This window comes from Paramisgurnus dabryanus, chromosome 2 (genome assembly GCF_030506205.2).
Source record: "Paramisgurnus dabryanus chromosome 2, PD_genome_1.1, whole genome shotgun sequence".
Classification (NCBI taxonomy): domain Eukaryota; kingdom Metazoa; phylum Chordata; class Actinopteri; order Cypriniformes; family Cobitidae; genus Paramisgurnus; species Paramisgurnus dabryanus.
Window position 1 is genome coordinate 56,859,150 of NC_133338.1, and position 22,100 is coordinate 56,881,249.

A 22,100-nucleotide genomic window follows, 5' to 3' on the forward strand; every position below is an offset into this window, starting at 1 on the left:
CATCAACAGAGACAACTGCTGTGCCAGTCACTACTGTTGTGTCAACAACAACTACATCTAAATCATCCACTGAACTTGGAACAACCACTGAAGGGGCTTCTTCAACTACAAGACCAATCAAAACTGAAACAACTCTTGCAATCACCACACCAAGCATCCCATCCACAACAGTCCTTGTTGTAGAAAGCACCACTCTCTCCTCATCTACAGAAACAACAACTCCAAGCAAAGTCACCACATCTGCAGCATCAACCACAACACAAACAACTGGAGAACAAAGAACCACAGAGACTGTAACAGAAAATGAAACAACCACATCTGAGACACCTGTGTCCACAACCAGGTCGCCAAAGGTGGTGACTACAGCTGGAGTGACAAGCCAGTCAACAACCACAGCTACAACAGCTGTTGAAGAGTCAACATCTATTCCCTCTGAAATGTCAACATCTCCAAGCTCATCTGTTCCAACAAAACAAACTTCAGTACCAGTTGTAACAACCACACAACCAACAACATCAACAGAGACAACTGCTGTGCCAGTCACTACTGTTGTGTCAACAACAACTACATCTGAATCATCCACTGAACTTGAGACAACCACTGAAGGGGCTTCTTCAACTACAAGACCAATCAAAACTGAAACAACTCTTGCAATCACCACACCAAGCATCCCATCCACTACCTTTGTGGTCACAGAGGGAAGTACAACTATACTTCTCAACACTACTTTTACCTCTGAGAAAACTTCAACAGGTTTTAGAACATCCATCTCACCAATCACAGAATACACCATTACCAGTACCACTCCAACAGCTTTCCACTCGTCCCCTCTTACAACTCTGGAGACCTCAATTGCACCCATTACACAAACAATACCATCTTTTACTGGAATCCTGCCAGTTTCTACACAATCTCCTGTATATTCATCTACTTCAAGTGTTTGCTGCTATGTCAATGGAACAGATTTTCAATCAGGTACAGTTTCCTTTACATAATTGCTCTTTGGAAAAGTAGTTATATGTAATAAATAGTATTAATCATAATAAAAAAAACATAATTTCTCTTTTAAAGGTGATATAATATATAATGTCACTGATGGCCTCGGTTGGTGCTTTACGGCATACTGCAATGCAACTTGTAATATTGTAAAGACTTCAACATCCTGCGGATCCACTCCGTCACCCTCCACCACCTTTGAAGCAACAACCCTTTCTAGTTCGACAAAAATCAGCCAACCAACACAGCCTGTCACAATCATTTCCACTTATCCAACTATGGAAATACCAACTACGACCTTTGGGCCTAATTGTTCAGCTCTTGACCCACCTAGACAGGTAAACCTGTAAATGATAAAACCTTCAAATGATAATCTGATCCTTAACTTTGTTATAATTCTGTTTGTATTGTAAAAGTGAAGTCACATCCTGTGATGTAGATATATATATTTTAACACTGGCCGCTTGAAATGGCAGTAGTCATGATGATGTTTTTTTACTGGTTTTGCAGCCCAATGAAACTTGGCTGAGTGAATGTCAATTGTGTGTATGTGAGAGCGAGACACTGAGTGTCCGATGCCAGCCTGTGATCTGTAAAACTTTACCACCCGTTGCTTGTGATGGACCTGGACAGGTGCTTGTCAATACATCAGGCGAATGCTGTGAGAGTTATACATGCAGTAAGTGATCTTCATAAGTATTATGGAAACACATATACAGAAACAGACTGATATTTTCCTAATGTTTAAATATGTATAATGCAAATACCGTTTTATTTTTCTTTAACAGTTACTGTAAACTGTAAAAGTGGCTTTTTACGATGAAATAAGTCTCTTACTGTCCAAACAAGGATTGTAGGAATACATGTGGACTTACATAATTTAATGCATAAACAGCTAAAATTGTTTAAAATGATCCTACAGGTTGCGATTTGAGCATGTGTCCTATGCCTATGATTCTCTGCCCGTTGGGCTATATGATGTCCTATAGTGTTAATCCTGACAGCTGCTGTCCACAGTATGACTGCAGTGAGTATTGACCCTTTATTCTCAGTATTTACTGGTGTACTGTATACAAAGCAAACATCTAACCTCATTAAAACATCTTAATTTACACAGGACCCATGGAAGTCTGTATCTATAATACCACAGTGTACCAGGTTAGATGAGATATTGATTCCACATTTATATGCAGGTATACATGCTTTAAAAGATATCTAAAATGACACTTGCCTGTCTCTCTCCAGCCTGGCTCACCTATGCCAAGTGATGACCCTTGTACGCTTTGTTACTGTGGTCAGAGCGTTGATCCTGAAACAAAACTTCTTACTTCTGAGTGTATAATAGCTGACTGCAACTTCGACTGTCCAGAGGTAAAGACCAAATCTAACAAAAAACTGATTTGTGCTGAAATACAGACAGCAGGTCTGCCTAAAGTTTGTTCACTACAGGGCTGTTCGAAATGACGTATATAGCGCACCTGCAGAATAAAACGTCCATCATTATATATTTTTCTATGCTGTGTATTGATAGTTTTCAGTCACAGGGGGTTGGCGGGCATAAAACCAGCCGTTCACAATGGCCTCTCCATAGAGAGGCAGCATCGGCTGGTCAATTTTTCAAGCCACGGTTATTTAAATTACCACTTTAACAGAAGAAAAATTAAGATATGAACAAAAACTACAGCTTTGAGCGCTTATGATTATATACCGCATCCAATTCCATATTTTCACAGTCACAATATAAACCGCTAGATTCCTGTCAGACATCCATAAAATTCCTCACCTTATACTCCCTCCAGAAATATTAATATTATATCATATTGTATTGCATTATAATATCTTAAAATCATAATAATGAAAAAAGAAAGTTCAGTCTGAGCTAGGGCTTTTTGATTTTTTGATTAATCGTTTTTTAAAACGTGGTCGATTAAAAATCGATTCTCAAAGAGCAGAATCGATTTTTTCATATTTATTTCTGCAAACATTGAACGGAGGAATGGAAGCATTTTAGATTTCGCAAGCAAGACGTGTTGTGGCTTTTAATTTCTTTTTATTAATTACCCACTTGTAAACTGCTGTTCACTGTTATTTTTTATTAATATAGTACGTGTATTAAATCTATATTCATTGAGTTGAATCGAGAATCGAGTATAAAAACCTACCTGAGAACCGGAATCGAAAATTTAATCGAGAATCGGAATCGAATCGATTTGATAGCTTGTGAATCGAAATCGAATCGATCTGGAACATCTGAATCGATACCCAGCCCTAGTCTGAGCGCAAGTTTATTACTCTTAATACAAGAAATGATCTAATAAAAGTGCAAATGGATTAGCCTAGCCAACTTTGAATTTTCATTCTTTCACATCACTTCCATAATGAAAATTAACCATAGTTTTACTACAGTGAAAACCAAAACACTGTGGTTAGTGTAGTAAAACCATGTTTTTTCTCATAGTACACCAAAAATACTTTTATCACAAAAAACATGGTTCAAGTTTCGTAAGGGTTTCACATAACAACTCTTTGGCTAACTTTAACAGTGAAATTAATCACTGTTGTTGGTTGCTACAGTACGTGGCAACAATCCAGGTAAGAATATTAGGGAAATATATGATTTATGGCTAACAATACAATGTTTACCTTACTAAAAATTAACCATGGTTTTATTGTGGTAAAAGTGTAGTAACCATGTTTTTTGTGTATTGATTACTATCAGCAAAACCATGGTTTTACTACACTACCCATGGTTTAACTATGTTTTTTTAAACATGGTTATTTTGTGGTTACCATGGTTAATTTTTGTAAGGGTAATATATCCAGTGTCTATGCGAGGTTACCTTTGATGAAGTGGTCATACTACGAGTGATGGCTGCAATTGTTTTCCCTCACTGCGGTCAAGCCAGCCGCCACTCCGAAAAAGACGGTCAAACTAGCCCCCCGTTTTTTTTCTGTGTGCAGATAAATGAGACATTACGGTAAACGCACGAGAGGAATGATTTCAAAATAAAAGTTTCTCACTTAATCTGCTGATATTTCTGTTGAATTATGTGTCTCTTTTAAGTCATTGCTAGGGTATTATGGGTGGTTGCTAGGCTGTTTCTCTTGCATTCTGTGTGGTTGCTAGGGTTCTATAAATGGTTGCTAGGCTGTTTTTGTTGCATTATGTGTCTGTTTTAAGTCATTGCTAGGGTATTACGGGTGGTTGCTAGGCTGTTTCTCTTGCATTCTGTGTGGTTGCTAGGGTTCTATAAATGGTTGCTAGGCTGTTTTTGTTGCATTATGTGTCTGTTTTAAGTAATTGCTAGGGTATTATGGGTGGTTGCTAGGCTGTTTCTCTTGCATTCTGTGTGGTTGCTAGGGTTCTATAAATGGTTGCTAGGCTGTTTTTGTTGCATTATGTGTCTGTTTTAAGTAATTGCTAGGGTATTATGGGTGGTTGCCAGGCTGTTTCTCTTGCATTCTGTGTGGTTTCTAGGGTTCTATAAATGGTTGCTAGGCTGTTTTTGTTGCATTATGTGTCTGTTTTAAGTAATTGCTAGGGTATTATGGGTGGTTGCTAGTAGAGATGCGCGGTTGGCGGTTACAGCCGCGGACTCCGCGGATAAACCGCGGATCGGGCGGATGACGTGACGAAAAATAATATTTTAATTAGATTCGGGCGGGTGGCGGATCGACTGCTTGTTAGCTGTGTCCTTCTAAGCATGCAACCTTAAAAGGTGAGCACTCTGTCTTTCAGGGTGGCAGCCTCAGAAGTTCTCAAAGAGAACTGAAATGAGACGGTCTAGCCTTCTGAGGACCCATAATTTGCGTCACCTGTTGCACGCGCCCCCAGTAGCCCCCACCGCGCCTGTCAGCAGAAAACAGCGGAGACATTTCTGACTTTTTAAAATAAATATGTAATCAAAAATATTAATTTATTTTAGAAAATATGACACATTGATGTAGATTAAACTATTCAACAGTATATCAAATAATCAACCTTATGTTGCAAATATACGCAACATAAACATAATAATATTAACACAAAACATAACTTATAATACTAAAACAGTGACAAGAAAAAGTTTTCTAATACACTTTTATTTAATAAAGGTTTTAATTGTTTGGGATAGCCTCGGCATGTTAAGAATCCATTCGTTCTATCATTAACAGCGCAGAGAAATGAGGACGCATTTTGACATAGCTCTTATCAACGCCTCAAAAAATGAGAATTAAAAACAAAGGAAATAGAAGGTCAGAAAAGGTTTGCCTGGAATAAGTTTTACAAAGTGGTAAATCAGGATGACACCATGCAGACTATGTAATTTGTGCGTTTAATTTAGGCATTACTTATTTATTTATTTATTTTTGTCCCGTGTGCGCCGATCGGAGACTGAGTTCACTGCTGATATTCTAGAGCTTTCTAGTCTCGCGGCTGTCATCAGCAGCGTCTTGCATCGCCCAGTCAGCGGATGGCGGGCGGGTGCGGTTTTGAAAACTGGTCAGAAACGTTGGTGCGGATGGATGGCGGACGGATGATGAGTTTTGTGATGCGGTTGCGGATGAAATAATAGCCCATCCGCGCATCTCTAGTTGCTAGGCTGTTTCTCTTGCATTCTGTGTGGTTGCTAGGGTTCTATAAGTGGTTGCTAGGGTGTTTCTGTTGCATTCTGTTTGGTTGCTAGGCTGTTTCTGTTGCATTCTGTGTCTGTTTTAAGTCATTGCTAGGGTGTTATGGGTGGTTGCTAGGCGGTCTCTCTTGCATTCTGTGTGGTTGTTAGGCTGTTGCTAAGGTTCTTTAAGTTGTTGCTAGGGTATTATGGGTGGTTGCTAGGTTGCTTCTCTTGCATTCTGTGTGGTTGCTAGGTTGTTATTGTTGCATTCTGGTTGATGCTGTGCTATTGTTAGGGCTTTTTAAGTGGTTGCTAGGGTATAGCTTTGGTTTTCTATGCGATTGCTAGACTGTTGCTAGGGTATTATGGGTGGTTGCTAGGCTGTTTCTATTGCATTCTGTGTGGTTGCTAGGGTTCTATAAGTGGTTGCTAGGCTGTTTCTGTTGCATTATGTGTCTGTTTTAAGTCATTGCCAGGGTATTATGGGTGGTTGCTAGGCGGTTTCTCTTGCATTCTATGTGGTTGCTAGGGTTCTATAAGTGGTTGCTAGGCTGTTTCTGTAGCATTCTGTTTGGTTGCTAGGCTTTTTCTGTTGCATTCTGTGTCTGTTTTAAGTCATTGCTAGGGTATTATGGGTGGTTGCTAGGCGGTCTCTCTTGCATTCTGTGTGGTTGCTAGGCTGTTGCTAGGGTTCTTTAAATTGTTGCTAGGGTATTATGGGTGGTTGCTAGGTTGTTTCTCTTGCATTCTGTGTGGTTGCTAGGCTGTTACTAGGGTTTTATGCGTGGTTGCTAGGTTGTTTTTGTTGCATTCTGGTTGATGCTGTGCTATTGTTAGGGCTTTTTAAGTGGTTGCTAGGGTATAGCTTTGGTTTTCTATATGATTGCTAGACTGCTGCTAGGGTATATGGGTGGTTGCTAGTCTGTTTTTGTTGCATTCTGTGTCTGTTTAAGTCGTTGCTAGGGTATTATTGGTGGCTGCTAGGCTGTTTCTATTGCATTCTGTGTCTGTTAAAAGTCATTGCTAGGGTATTATGGGTGGTTGCAGGGCTTTATCTGTTGCATTTTGCATGGTTGCTAGGCTGTTTCTATTGCATTCTGGGTCTGTTTTAATTCATTGCTAGGGTATTATGGGTGGTTGCTAGGCTATTCTGTTGCATTATGTGTCTGTTTAAGCCGTTGCTAGGGTATTATGGGTGGTTGCTATGATGTTTCTGTTACATTCTGTGTCTGTTTTAAATCATTGCTAGGCTATTTCTATTGCATTCTAAGTCGTTGCTAGGGTATTGTGGGTGGTTGCTAGGCTGTTTCTATTGCATTCTGTGTCAGTTTAAAGTCATTGCTAGGGTATTATAGGTGGTTGCTAGGCTGTTTCTATTGCATTCTGTGTCTGTTTTAAATCGTAGCTAGGGATTTATGGGTGGTTGCTAGGCTGTTTCTGTTGCATTCTGTGTCTCTTTTAAATCATTGCTAGGGTATTGTGGTTGTTTGCTAGGCTATTTCTATTGCATTATGTGTGGTTGCTAGGCTGTTACTAAGGTTTTTTTAAATGGTTTTCTCTGTGATTGCTAGACTGTTGTTAGGCTATATGGGTGGTTGCTAGGCTGCTGTTCTGGCATTCTTTCTGGTTTCTAGGTTGTTGTCGTGGAATTCTGGTTGGTTGCTATGCTATTGCTCTTGTTTTCTGGGTGATTGCTAGACTGTTGATAGGGTTTTATTGGTTATTGCTAGGCTGTTGTTGAGATATTATGGTGGATTACTATAAAGTTGCTAGCATATTAAGGGTGGTTGTTAGGCTGTTGCTGTGACATTCTATGTGATTGCTGGGCTGTTGCTAGGCTACGGTATTTAAATTGGTTGCTAGGATATTATGTTTTCTTGGTGATTGCGACGTTGAGGCTGTGTCTTTCTAAATGATTGATAGGCCTTTGCTAGGGTATTTTAGGTGGTTTATTAAATTGCTAGGCTGTTCAGGGTAGTTAACACAGAACTGTTATGCATATAATAGAGAGTCAGTGAGTGAATGATTGGTAGTTGATACAGCATTATGGGTGGCTGTTAGTGTTACTAGATGCTGGGTTGTTCAGGGGATTGACAGAGCATTGCTATATAGTTGATAGGGTATTTAAATGAGAAGGCTCTAAAATATCCAACACATGCTGTATTATTTTTATATATTTAGTTAGATGTTAAAGGAACTACATGTTTCCAAAGAATCATTCCATCTCTGAATGATGGTACACCATCTCAGGTTGTCACTCATGCAGTATCAACACAGTCTGATATGCTGTTTTTAAAATAGACACCTCTAAGATGTCCTATACACTCTGTATTTTCTGTACATTCAGTTAGATATTAAAAGAAAACTACCTGTTTCCACAGAATCATTCTACTTCTGAATGATAGTACACCATCTCAGGTTGTCACCCCTGCAGTATCATCACAGTCTGATATGCTGTTTTTAAAATAGAGAGTTCGAAAATGTCCTATACATTCAGTTAGACGTTTAAGGGAAACCACCTGTTTGCGCAGAATAATTTCACCTCAGAGTGACAGTATCCTACCTCAAGGTGTCACAGACAACATATCAGACCAATCTGATATGGAGTTTGTAAAATATAGCTCTCCAACATAACCTAAATACATATTTATTTCTATAAGATCAAATACATGTTTATTTCTATAAGATCAAATACATGTGCAAAGGAAACTACCTGTTGGCACAGAATGATTTTACTTCAGAGTGACAGTGTACCACCCCAAGGTGTCACTCACAACATATCAGGCCAATCTGATATGGAGTTTGTAAAATACAGCTCTCTGAAATAACCTAAATACATGTTTATTTCTATTAAATCAAATAGATGTTTAAAGGAAACTATCTGTTTGCACAAAATAATTTCACTTCAGAGTGACAGTATACCACCTCAATATGTCACTCACACCGTATCAGGCCAATCTGATATGGAGTTTGTAAAATATAGCTCTCCAAAATAACCCAAATACACATTTATTTTTATAAGATCAAATAGATGTTTGAAGGAAACTACCTGTTTGCACAGAATAATTTCACTTCAGAGTGACAGTATACCACCTCATTGTGTCACTCACACTGTATCAGGCCAATCTGATATAGAGTTTGTAAAATACAGCTCTCCAAAATAGCATAAATACTTGATTGTTTCTATAAGATAAAAGAGGTGCTTAAAGGAAACTACCTGTTTGCACAGAATTATTTTACCTCAGAGTGACAGTATACCACCTCAATGTGTCACTTACATTGTATCAGGCCAATCTGATATAGAGTTTGTAAAATATAGCTCTCCAAAAAACCCAAATACACGTTTATTTTTATAAGATCAAATAGATGTTTAAAGGAAACTATCTGTTTGCACAAAATAATTTCACTTCAGAGTGACAGTATACCACCTCAATATGTCACTAACACCGTATCAGGCCAATCTGATATGGAGTTTGTAAAATATAGCTCTCCAAAATAACCCAAATACACATTTATTTTTATAAGATCAAATAGATGTTTAACTCTTTCCCCGCCATTGACGAGATATCTCGTCAATTAAGAGAAAACGCTTCCCCGCCAATGACGAGATTTTCCGTCTTTCCGCAATACCGCTATTATCCACCAGGTGGTGCCCTTCCGCAACTTTTTAAAACCGGAAGTATTGCCCTATGGCAAGCTGCTGCATGTCCGTGTCTGTTTTAAAGATCGCTCTGAATATGATCTCTATGAAAAGTCCGTCATAAAAATGGAATTATCTCTGCTTTTTGCTCAAAATATGGTGTTTTTGCAAAAACCTACCCATATTCAAAAGCTGATTGCAAAAGAACCACTAAAGGTAGGATGAAACGGTTTTTTTTTTGTTTGAAAGCAGAGGGTCTGTTCTTTCATTTGGTATATTGTATGTTTATATATTTAAAGAAGAACATTTTCTGGAAGGCATTAAACTTTGGTGAAAATCATGAAAAACGCTGGCGCTGGCTGGCAACTTTTTTTAAAAATGCTGGCGGTGAAAGAGTTAAAGGAAACTACCTGTTTGCACAGAATAATTTCACTTCAGAGTGACAGTATACCACCTCATTGTGTCACTCACACTGTATCAGGCCAATCTGATATAGAGTTTGTAAAATACAGCTCTCCAAAATAGCATAAATACTTGATTGTTTCTATAAGATAAAAGAGGTGCTTAAAGGAAACTACCTGTTTGCACAGAATTATTTTACCTCAGAGTGACAGTATACCATCTGAGGGTGTCACTTACATTGTATAAGGGCAATCTGAAATAGAGTTTGTAAAATATAGCTTCCAAAATAACCCAAATACACATTTATTTTTATAAGATCAAATAGATGTTTAAAGGAAACTACCTGTTTGCACAGAATAATTTCACTTCAGAGTGACAGTATACCACCTCAATATGTCACTCACACTGTATCAGGCCAATCTGATATAGAGTTTGTAAAATATAGCTCTCCAAAATAACCCAAATACACATTTATTTTTATAAGATCAAATAGATGTTTAAAGGAAACTACCTGTTTGCACAGAATAATTTCACTTCAGAGTGACAGTATACCACCTCATCGTGTCACTCACACTGTATCAGGCCAATCTGATATAGAGTTTGTAAAATACAGCTCTCCAAAATAGCATAAATACTTGATTGTTTCTATAAGATAAAAGAGGTGCTTAAAGGAAACTACCTGTTTGCACAGAATTATTTTACCTCAGAGTGACAGTATACCATCTGAGGGTGTCACTTACATTGTATAAGGGCAATCTGAAATAGAGTTTGTAAAATATAGCTTCCAAAATACCCAAATACACGTTTATTTTTATGAGATCAAATAGATGTTTAAAGGAAACTACCTGTTTGCACAAAATAATTTCACTTCAGAGTGACAGTACACCACCTCAATGTGTCACTCACACTGTATCAGGCCAATCTGATATAGAGTTTGTAAAATACAGCTCTCCAAAATAGCATAAATACACGTTTATTTTTATAAGATCAAATAGATGTTTAAATGAAACTACCTGTTTGCACAGAATAATTTCACTTCAGAGGGACAGTATCCCATCTCAGGGTATCAGTCACAACATATCAGGACAATCTGATATAGAGTTTTTAAAATACAGCTCTCCAAAATATCATAAATACTTGATTATTTCTATAAGATCAAATAGGTGCTTAAAGGAAACTACCTGTTTGCACAGAATGATTTTACCTCAGAGTGACAGTATACCATCTGAGGGTGTCACTTACACCGTATCAGGCCAATCTGATATGCACTTTGTAAAATATAGCTCTCCAAAATAATCTAAATACACGTTTATTTCTATAAGATCAAATAGGTGCTTAAAGGAAACTACCTGTTTGCACAGAATGATTTTACCTCAGAGTGACAGTATACCATCTGAGGGTGTCACTCACACCGTATCAGGCCAATCTCATATGGAGTTTGTAAAATACAGCTCTCCAAAATATCATAAATACTTGATTGTTTCTATAAGATCAAATAGGTGCCTAATGGAAACTACCTGTTTGCACAGAATGATTTTACCTCAGAGTGACAGTATACCACCTTAATGTGTCACTCACACCGTATCAGGCCAATCTGATATGGAGTTTGTAAAATACAGCTCTCCAAAATAACCTAAATACACGTTTATTTCTATAAGATCAAATACCTGTTTAATGGAAACTACCTGTTTGCACAAAATAATTTCACTTCAGAGTGACAGTATACCACCTTAATGTGTCACTCACACCGTATCAGGCCAATGCGATATGGGGTTTGTAAAATACAGCTCTCCAAAATATCATAAATACTTGATTGTTTCTATAAGATCAAATAGGTGCCTAATGGAAACTACCTGTTTGCACAGAATGATTTTACCTCAGAGTGACAGTATACCATCTGAGGGTGTCACTTACACTGTATCAGGCCAATCTGATATAGAGTTTGTAAAATATAGCTCTCCAAAATAACCTAAATACATGTTTATTTCTATGAGATCATATAGGTGCTTAAAGGAAACTACCTGTTTGCACAGAATAATTTCACTTCAGAGGGACAGTATCCCATCTCAGGGTATCAGTCACAACATATCAGGACAAACTGATATAGAGTTTGTAAAATACAGCTCTCCAAAATATCATAAATACTTGATTATTTCTATAAGATCAAATAGGTGCTTAAAGGAAACTACCTGTTTGCACAGAATGGTTTTACCTCAGAGTGACAGTATACCATCTGAGGGTGTCACCTACACCGTATCAGGCCAATCTGATATGCACTTTATAAAATATAGCTCTCCAAAATAACCTAAATACACGTTTATTTCTATAAGATCAAATACCTGTTTAAAGGAAACTACCAGTTTGCATAAAATAATTTCACTTCAGAGTGACAGTATACCACCTCAATGTGTCACTCACACTGTATCAGGCCAATCTGATATAAAGTTTGTAAAATACAGCTCTCCAAAATAACCTAAATACATGTTTATTTCTATGAGATCAAATAGGTGCTTATAGGAAATACCTGTTTGCACAGAATAATTTCACTTCAGAGGGACAGTATCCAATCTCAGGGTATCAGTCACAACATATCAGGACAATCTGATATAGATTTTGTAAAATACAGCTCTCCAAATAACCTAAAAACATGTTTATTTCTATAAGATCAGATAGGTGCTTAAAGAAAACTACCTGTTTGCACAGAATGATTTAACCTCAGAGTGACAGTATACCATCTGAGGGTGTCACTTACACCGTATCAGGCCAATCTGATATGGAGTTTGTAAAATATAGCTCTCCAAAATAGCATAATATTCAATTATTTCTATAAGATCAAATAGATGCTTAAAGGAAACTACCTGTTTGCACATAATAATTTCACTTTAGAGTGACAGTATATCACCTCAAGGTGTCACTCACACAATATCAAGACAATCTGATATGGAGTTAGTAAAATACAGCTCTCCAAAATAACCTAAATACATGTTTATTTCTATAAGATCAAATAGATTTTTAAAGGAAACTACCTGTTTGCAGAGAATAATTTCACTTCAGAATGACAGTATACCACCTCAAGGTGTCACTCACACAATATCAAGTCAATCTGATGCAGAGTTTTTAAAATAAAATGTGTATTTAAATTATTTTGAACAGCTGTATTTTACAAACTCCATATCAGATTGTCCTGATATGTTGTGAGTGATACCCTGAGATGGGATACTGTCCCTCTGAAGTGAAATTATTCTGTGCAAACAGGTAGTTTTCTTTAAGCATCTATTTAATCTTATAGAAATAATTAAAAATTATGCTATTTTGGAGAGCTGTAATTTACAAACTCCATATCAGATTGGCCTGAGATGTTGTGAGTAACACCTTGAGGTGGTATACTGTCACTCTGAAGTGAAATCATTCTGTGCAAACAGGTAGTTTCCTTTAAGCACCTATTTTATCTATAGAAACAATCAAGTATTTATGATATTTTGGAGAGCTGTAATTTATAAACTCCATATAAGATTGGCCTGATATTTTGTGAGTGACACCTTGAGGTGGTATACTGTCACTCTGAAGTGAAATTATTCTGTGCAAACAGGTAGTTTCCTTTAAACAGGCATTTGATCTTTTAAAAATAAACATGTATTTAGGTTATTTCGGAGAGCTATATTTTACAAACTCCATATCAGATTGGCCTGATACGGTGTAAGTGACAACCTCAGATGGTATACTGTCACTCTGGGGTAAAATCATTCTGTGCAAACAGGTAGTTTCCTTTAAGCACCTATTTGATCTTTTAAAAATAAACATGTATTTAGGTTATTTTGGAGAGCTGTATCTTACAAACTCCATATCAGATTGGCCTGATACGGTGTGAGTGACACATTGAGTTGGTATACTGTCACTCTGAAGTGAAATTATTTTGTGCAAACAGGTAGTTTCCTTTAAACATCTATTTGATTTTATAGAAATAAACATGTATTTAGGTTATTTTGGAGAGCTATATTTTACAAACTCCATATCAGATTGGCCTGATACGGTGTAAGTGACACCCTCCGATGGTATACTGTCACTCTGGGGTAAAATCATTCTGTGCAAACAGGTAGTTTCCTTTAAGCACCTATTTGATCTTATAAAAATAAACGTGTATTTGGGTTATTTTGGAGAGCTATATTTTACAAACTCCATATCAGATTGGCCTGATACGGTGTAAGTGACACCCTCCGATGGTATACTGTCACTCTGAGGTAAAATTATTCTGTGCAAACAGGTAGTTTCCTTTAAGCACCTATTTGATCTTATAAAAATAAACGTGTATTTGGGTTATTTTGGAGAGCTATATTTTACAAAGTGCATATCAGATTGGCCTGATACGGTGTAAGTGACACCCTCAGATGGTATACTGTCACTCTGGGGTAAAATCATTCTGTGCAAACAGGTAGTTTCCTTTAAGCACCTATTTGATCTTATAAAAATAAACGTGTATTTGGGTTATTTTGGAGAGCTATATTTTACAAACTCCATATCAGATTGGCCTGATACGCTGTAAGTGACATCCTCGGATGGTATACTGTCACTCTGAGGTAAAATCATTCTGTGCAAACAGGTAGTTTTCTTTTAATATCTAACTAAATGTATAGAAAATACAGAGTGTATAGGACATCTTAGAGGTCTCTATTTTAAAAACAGCATATCAGACTGTGATGATACTGCATGAGTGACAACCTGAGATGGTGTACCATCTTTCAGAGATGGAATGATTCTTTGGAAACAGGTAGTTCCTTTAACATCTAACTAAATATATAAAAATACAGCATGTGTTGGATATTTTAGAACCTTCTCATTTAAATACCCTATCAACTATATAGCAATGCTCTGTCAATCCCCTGAAAAACCCAGCAACTAGTAACACTAACAGCCACCCATAATGCTGTAGCAACTACCTATCATTCACTCACTGACTCTCTATTATAAGCATAACAGTTCTGTGTTAACTACCCTGAACAGCCTAGCAATTTTATAAACCACCTAAAATACCCTAGCAAAGGTCAACTTCGCAATCACCAAGAAAATATAACAATATCCTAGCAACCAATTTAAATACCGTAGCCTAGCAACAGCCCAGCAATCACATAGAATGTCACAGCAACAGCCTAACAACCACCCTTAATATGCTAGCAACTTCATAGTCATCCACCATAATATCTCAACAACAGCCTAGCAATAACCAATAAAACCCTATCAACAGTCTAGCAATTACCCAGAAAACAAGAGCAATAGCATAGCAACCAACCAGAATTCCACAACAACAACTTAGCAACCACACATAACCCCAGAGCAACAGCCTAGCAACCGCCATAATTCCCTAGCAACCACAAAGAATGCCAGAACAACAACCTAGCAACCACCCATATAGCTTAGCAACAGTCTAGCAATCACAGAGAAAACCAAAGCTATACCATAGCTAACATTTAAAAAACCTTAGTAACAGCGTAGCAACCACACATAATGCAATAGAAATAGCCTAGCAACCACCCATAATACCCTAGCAATAAATTAAAACAGACCCAGAATGCAACAAAAACAGCCTAGCAACCACCCATAAATCCCTAGCTACGATTTAAAACAGACACAGAATACAATAGAAACAACCTAGCAACCACCCACAATACCCTAGCAACGACTTAGAATGCAATAGAAATAGCCTAGCAACCACCCACAATACCCTAGCAATGATTTAAAACAGACACAGAATGCAACAGAAACATCATAGCAACCACCTATTATACCCTAGCAACGACTTAAACAGACACATAATGCAACAGAAATAGCCTATCAACCACCCATAATACCCTAGCAATGAATTAAAACAGACCCAGAATGCAATAGAAACAGCCTAGCAACCACACAGAATGCAAGAGAAACAGCCTAGCAACCACCCATAATACCCTAGCAATGACTTTTAACAGACACAGAATGCAATAGAAACAGCCTAGCAGCCACCAATAATACCCTAGCAACGACTTAAACAGACACAGAATGCAAAAGAAAAAGACTAGCAACCACCCATATACCCTAGCAACAGTCTAGCAATCACATAGAAAACCAGAGCTATACCCTAGTAACCACTTAAAAAGCCCTAGCAATAGCATAGCAAGCAACCAGAATGCAACAAAAACAACCTAGCAACCACGCATAAAACCCTAGCAACAGCCTAGCAACCACACAGAATGCAAGAGAAACAACCTAGAAACCACCCATAATACCCTAGCAATGACTTAAAACAGACACAGAATGCAACAGAAACAGCCTAGCAACCAAACAGAATGCAACAGAAACAGCCTAGCATCCACCCATATACCCTAGCAACAGTCTAGCAATCACATAGAAAACCAAAGATATACCCTAGCAACCACTTTAAAAGCCCTAGCAATAGCATAGCAAGCAACCAGAATGCAACAAAAACAACCTAGCAACCACGCATAAAACCCTAGTAACAGCCTAGCAACCACACAGAATGCAAGATAAACAGCCTAGCAGCCACCAATAATACCCTAGCAACGATTTAAACAGACACAGAATGCAAGAGAAACAGACTAGCAACCACCCATATACCCTAGCAACAGTCTAGCAATTGCATACAAAACCAAAGCTATACCCTAGCAACCACTTAAAAAGCCCTAGCAATACCATAGCAAGTAACCAGAATGCAACAAAAACAACCTAGCAACAACGCATACAACCCTAGTATCAGCCTAGCAACCACACAGAATGCAAGAGAGACCGCCTCGCAAGCACTCATAATACCCTAGCAATGACTTTAAACAGACACAGAATGCAACAGAATCAGCCTAGCAACCAAACAGAATGCAACAGAAACAGCCTAGCATCCAAACAGAATGCAACAGAAACAGCCTAGCAACCACTTATAGAACCCTAGCAACCACACAGAATGCAAGAGAAACAGCCTAGCAACCACCCATAATACCCTAGCAATTACTTAAAACAGACACATAATGCAACAGAAACAGCCTAGCAACCATTTATAGAACCCTAGCAACCACACAGAATGCAAGAGAAACAGCCTGGCAACCACCCATAATACCCTAGCAATTACTTAAAGGAACACGCCCATATTTTGGGAATTTAGCTTATTCACCGTATCCCCCAGAGTTAGATAAGTCCATACATACCTTTCTCATATCCGTGCGTGCTGTAACTCTGTCTGACGCAGCCCCCGCTAGCTTAGCTTAGCACAAAGACTGGAAGTGAATGGCTTCAGCTAGCAAACTGCTCCCAATAAGTGACAAAATAAAAATCGAAACATTTCCTATTTATGTGTTGTGATTTGTATAGTCACATTGTGTACAAATAACAAGGTCATATGAGACAGAGCCATCTTTCAAAAGTAAACATACTGGGAACTATATTCTCAGAAGGTGAAGCTCTGCTACTTAGGCGGAGTGATTTGCTTGCAGCACCCAAGAAGCCCCCTGGTGATGAGCAGAGAGTTCGATCAAATCAAGTAGCAGTGCTTTGCCTTCTGAGAATATAGTTCATGTTATTTTGTCACTTATTGGGAGCAGTATGCTAGCTGAAGCCATTCACTTCCAGTCTTTGTGCTAAGCTAAGCTAGCGGGGGGTGCGTAAGACAGAGTTACAGCATGCACGGAGATGAGAAAGGTATGTATGGACTTATCTAACTCTGGGGGATACGGTGAATAAGCTAAATTCCCAAAATGTGGGCGTGTTCCTTTAAAACAGACACATAATGCAACATAAACAGCCAAACAACCAAACATAATGCAACAGAAACAGCCTAGCAACCACTTATAGAACCCTAGCAACCACACAGAATGCAAGAGAAACAGCCTAGCAACCACCCATAATACCCTAGCAATTACTTAAAACAGACACATAATGCAACATAAACAGCCTAACAACCAAACAGAATGCAACAGAAACAGCCTAGCAACCACTTATAGAACCCTAGCAACCACACAGAATGCAAGAGAAACAGCCTAGCAACCACCCATAATACCCTATCAATTAGGGCTGTCACTTTTTATTCGATATTCGAATATGCATTCGAACATGACGTGAAATATCCGTATTCGAACTATAAATAAACCATCCGTTTTTTTAAATGCCATGTGTAGCGCATTTTTTACAGTAACACCTCGTAATAGGAAGGAGGCTGAGAGTGAGACCGACGACTGCAACTGTGCGCAAGAGAGGGAATCAAATGGGACTAAAATGAACCTCATGTGCATGTCAAGATAGAATTATAGTTTGTATATAAAATGACATATTGTTTATAGTGTTAAATATTATAGCAGAATACCTTGTGTTAATACGTTCGCATTATGAAATTAGCATGTATGAAGATAATTTCATCATTTTTACAACGCAATGTAAACTTTATATTAAACAACAACAGCATTTGTCTTGTAAACGGATTTTAAATGATCATGTGCTGACTGTCGCGCGTCACATAGACGACAGAGTCAAGTGAGATCTGATTAACTCATCTATAAGTTTAATTTCATCTCAAGTATCAAAGGGTTTGTGCTCTCTATAATTGAAAACGGGCAAGCAAACAGCACGCGCAGGGTTAATGTACTTGTGAATGATGGCTCACAAACGCGTGGGATAGGCTTTGTATAAGTGTGCTTGTTGTCAATGACAGTTCTGGTCACAAACACGCTCAAGCGTGGGATATGTGTGCTTGTCAATGATGGGCATTAAATCCGCGAAATTCCGCGGAGTTTTCTGCCGAAATCTGTGGGCGCGAATTCCGTTTGCGTCTGCATATACTCCTGCTCCTATTTAAGTTGTCACGTTATTGTTTGTAACTGTTCTGAATCATTTTTTTTTTTATATAAGTTTGTTATTCATAAGTTGATAACCTGCTGTTTCAAACATTAACGTTAAGTAAAAAGTAATCCAGACAACCCTGTGTATGACTGTCACTGTTAATAATTTTGTGATTGAATCTCCATTACGGTGGGTTTTTGATGCGCGTGGGGGGCGGCGCCTAGATATTCGAATATATTCGGATACATTGCATGATATTCGAAATCCGTTCGAATTAGATTTTTCTCAAAAGTGACAGCCCTACTATCAATTACTTAAAACAGACACATAATGCAACATAAACAGCCTAACAACCAAACAGAATGCAACAGAAACAGCCTAGCAACCACTTATAGAACCCTAGCAACCACACAGAATGCAAGAGAAACAGCCTAGCAACCAACCATAATACCCTAGCAATGCCTTATAACAGACACATAATGCAACAGAAATATCAGCAGATTTAGTGAGAAACTTTTATTTTGAAATCATTCCTCTCGTGCATTTACCGTAATGTCTCATTTATGTGCACACAGAAAAAAAACGGGGGGCTAGTTTGACCGTCTTTTTCGGAGTGGCGGCTGGCTTGACTGCAGTTTTCCCTCACTGGAGACAGACAGAGGCGCATAGTTTTGTCACAAAATGTACAATTTCCTCTTTTCTGGGTTTTCGTCTCTAAGCCCAAGATTATTCCCTCGTCGGTTAGTGCATTTTATTGCAAAGGAATTATTAAATATTTAGGTTAAACGAAAGAAATCACCGACTTTTTAACCTGTGGTTAACGGCAGATAGCGCGCTCGTGCCCTCAAGTGGTGAGTTCGTGCGTGACGTTTTAATTAATGTGAGATTTGTACAAACGCTGAACTTTTTTTGTAATTTGAACGCAACAAAGCTGGTGGTGCCCTAAGACTTTTAAACAGTAGGCCTACAGTAACGTATTTACCTTGAAATAAAATAAGTCGTCGTAAATCAAAATGGAGGAGATGAACACTCAACCTTCAAGATCTGTTTTGTTATGAAATAAGGCTTAATGGTGTATCACTAAATCGAGGGGAGATCGAGCTTTTTACATAGCAGGCTTTGATATCAAGCTCCATCTCTTCTCATTTTTAAGTCCAAACTAAAAATATTTGTATTTTCAAAAGCATTTGATTGACATTGTGTCATGCGTATAAATTATGTTATTTTCTGTATATTTTTGTTATTTGTGTTGTTTGTTTGTTATTTTTAGTATGATTTTTGTTGTAGAAAGCACATTGGTCAACGGCCGTTGTTTTTTAATTCAGAAATTACAAATACAAATTCAGTTTCTGTTTTATATCAAAACTTGAAACTTGATTCTTTCTCTATCTTTTTCTTTCTCTCTCTCTCTCTCTCATTCTTTAGGACCAAGAGTACCAAAATATTCCTGGGCAGTGCTGTGGAGTTTGTGTTAGTACTGATTGTGTGGTTGTCCATGATAACATCACACAAAACATCCCAGTGAGTGATTTTATATATTTATTTTTTAAATAATTTTGCTATATTCATCTATTTGTTTCATTTGATTTTACCATTATAATGTGATAGTAAGTCCAATTAATGATCATTTTAACATTAAAGATTTCATAAATATATCTCCCACTAACAGGTTAACCAGATATGGCAACCAGCTGATGATAAATGTGTGGTATACACATGTGAACGAGTCAATGGTCAGTCATTGGTGGTCGAATCTAAGATCACCTGCCCTGTGTTTAATCCTGAAGACTGTGTTCCTGTAAGTGCTTTTTAAATTTGACTTGAACATTTATGTTAAACTACATCAATATGGTGGATAATGGTTTCTTTTTTCCATAGGGAACAAAGACATTGGATGAAGAAGGATGCTGTCTAACCTGTAAGAAAAATACTGATAGAGTCTCAGTTGAGATGTTTAGGAAAATCATTCAGAGTTGCAGAAATGAAACTCAAATGATAACAATCGTTGAATATTTGTTTATAACTCACAACTCCAAATTTAGTGAGACCATCAGTGTATGGATTTATTTGAACATTTTAAGTGTTACCAGTGCCTGTCTTCATGTGACGTTCATTTATCTCACAGTTTGTAATTGATAAAGAAATGCAAGAATGTACAAATTTCTTAACACAAATTCAATTCAATTTATTTTTTTCTCAGGTACACTGGAGAGTAAATGTAACGTCCAGAAGAACAGCACCATCCTGGAGAGCAATGGTTGTGTGAGCAGCTCACCTGTGGAAGTAACCTCCTGTACAGGATTGTGTGGCACATCATCTATGTGAGTACTTACAGATATCCAAATATTACTTCTTGTACATAAAGGAATTCATTAAAAATGAAATTTACAGGAAAATCAAAAACCTTTGTGTAAAAAACTATGGTGGGCATGGGTCAATCTCAATTAATCGCATACAAAATAATTTAACACAACACACTCATATCCAAAAATGCACCCACCACTAAAAAAAATCTCAAACTCAAACATAAATGAACTTATATATATACATACACACAAATATATATATATATATATATATATATATATATACACACACACACACACACACACACACACACACACACACACATACGTGTATGAATAATACATAATTACACACAAAACACACATAAAAGATGCAAAAACTCACTTTAATTTGTATGCGATTAATCGTGATGAATCTTTGCCCATCACTAAAATAACTCAACCAGGACAAAATAAATTAACTAAAATATTAATATACTACAACAAAGACAACAAAATATGCATTATTAATTATTCATAAAGTGTGACATCATAAATGCATGCAAATTGATACAAGTATAAATGCTTCTCACTTTTATCTTTCTTCTCACGAAAATGCTGTTCTGTAAGAAGTGAGAGTAAATATGAGAGTTAATTTACCTGCGAGTACCTGTTTATTATGTAATGTCCTCATAAGTTTTTAAAAAAACTCTTCACACACTAAAGTCCCCTTTTTTTCTCTTCTATTGAAACAGATACTCGGCGGATGCCAACTCTCTCGTTCATTCTTGCTCGTGCTGTCAGGAAATGACGACCAGTACAAGAGAAGCGACTCTGACCTGTGCCGATGGATCAAACATCATCCACTCATATATTTACATTGAGTCATGTGGCTGTAAGGCTTCCGATTGCCCTTCTCAATCTAATTCAATGAGGAGACGCCGGAGGAAATGAATGTGAAATCTCTTCTTTAACCTTATGTAGTACACATGATTTGCTTCTGTTTTCTTCGTTCTACAGCCATTTCACCTCCCTTTAATATTACAAAGTTAATGTCACAAGTTTGAACTGCAATGTTAACATCATGTATGCCTTTGAATGGATTTCTATCTGTTGTGTTATTGTGAATCTGTACATTTAAAGCTTCAAAATTTTTGTGACTATTATCTCTATGGCATCATGACAACGAAACTCTTTTGGTTGTAGTCTACTAGTTGTTAATAAAACTATTGCACAATGAATTTTGCAGGTGTTTTTTTTTTTGTGGTGGTAGAGATTCTTTTGTACAACTGCACCTTTCAGAGATGTTGGATGCAACTTACGACCAGCATTTTCCCATGCCGATAAACCTGACACTTTTCCTCAGCAAAAAAA

The 22,100-nt window shown here is 37.4% G+C and overlaps 1 protein-coding gene across 1 annotated transcript; it reads left to right on the forward strand.

The window, feature by feature from the left end:
- The first annotated feature begins 1,468 nt into the window (after positions 1–1,468).
- On the forward strand, positions 1,469–21,897 carry LOC135743653 (intestinal mucin-like protein). Its single transcript, XM_065261425.2, has 9 exons — positions 1,469–1,675; positions 1,919–2,023; positions 2,114–2,154; positions 2,242–2,367; positions 19,867–19,962; positions 20,111–20,239; positions 20,320–20,359; positions 20,642–20,762; positions 21,482–21,897. Exons 2-9 carry the CDS (start codon positions 1,933–1,935, stop codon positions 21,678–21,680), a joined length of 843 nt encoding a protein of 280 aa, XP_065117497.2. The 5' UTR covers positions 1,469–1,675; positions 1,919–1,932; the 3' UTR covers positions 21,681–21,897.
- The last annotated feature ends 203 nt before the right edge of the window (positions 21,898–22,100 follow it).

Excerpts from the sequence above, each read along its gene's own strand:
- LOC135743653 (XM_065261425.2), top strand. The coding sequence starts at position 1,933 with ATGTGTCCTATGCCTATGATTCTCTGCCCGTTGGGCTATATGATGTCC. Across the intron at positions 19,963-20,110 it reads ACATCACACAAAACATCCCA|GTTAACCAGATATGGCAACC; the intron begins GTGAGTGATTTT and ends TCCCACTAACAG. Across the intron at positions 20,240-20,319 it reads ATCCTGAAGACTGTGTTCCT|GGAACAAAGACATTGGATGA; the intron begins GTAAGTGCTTTT and ends TTTTTTCCATAG.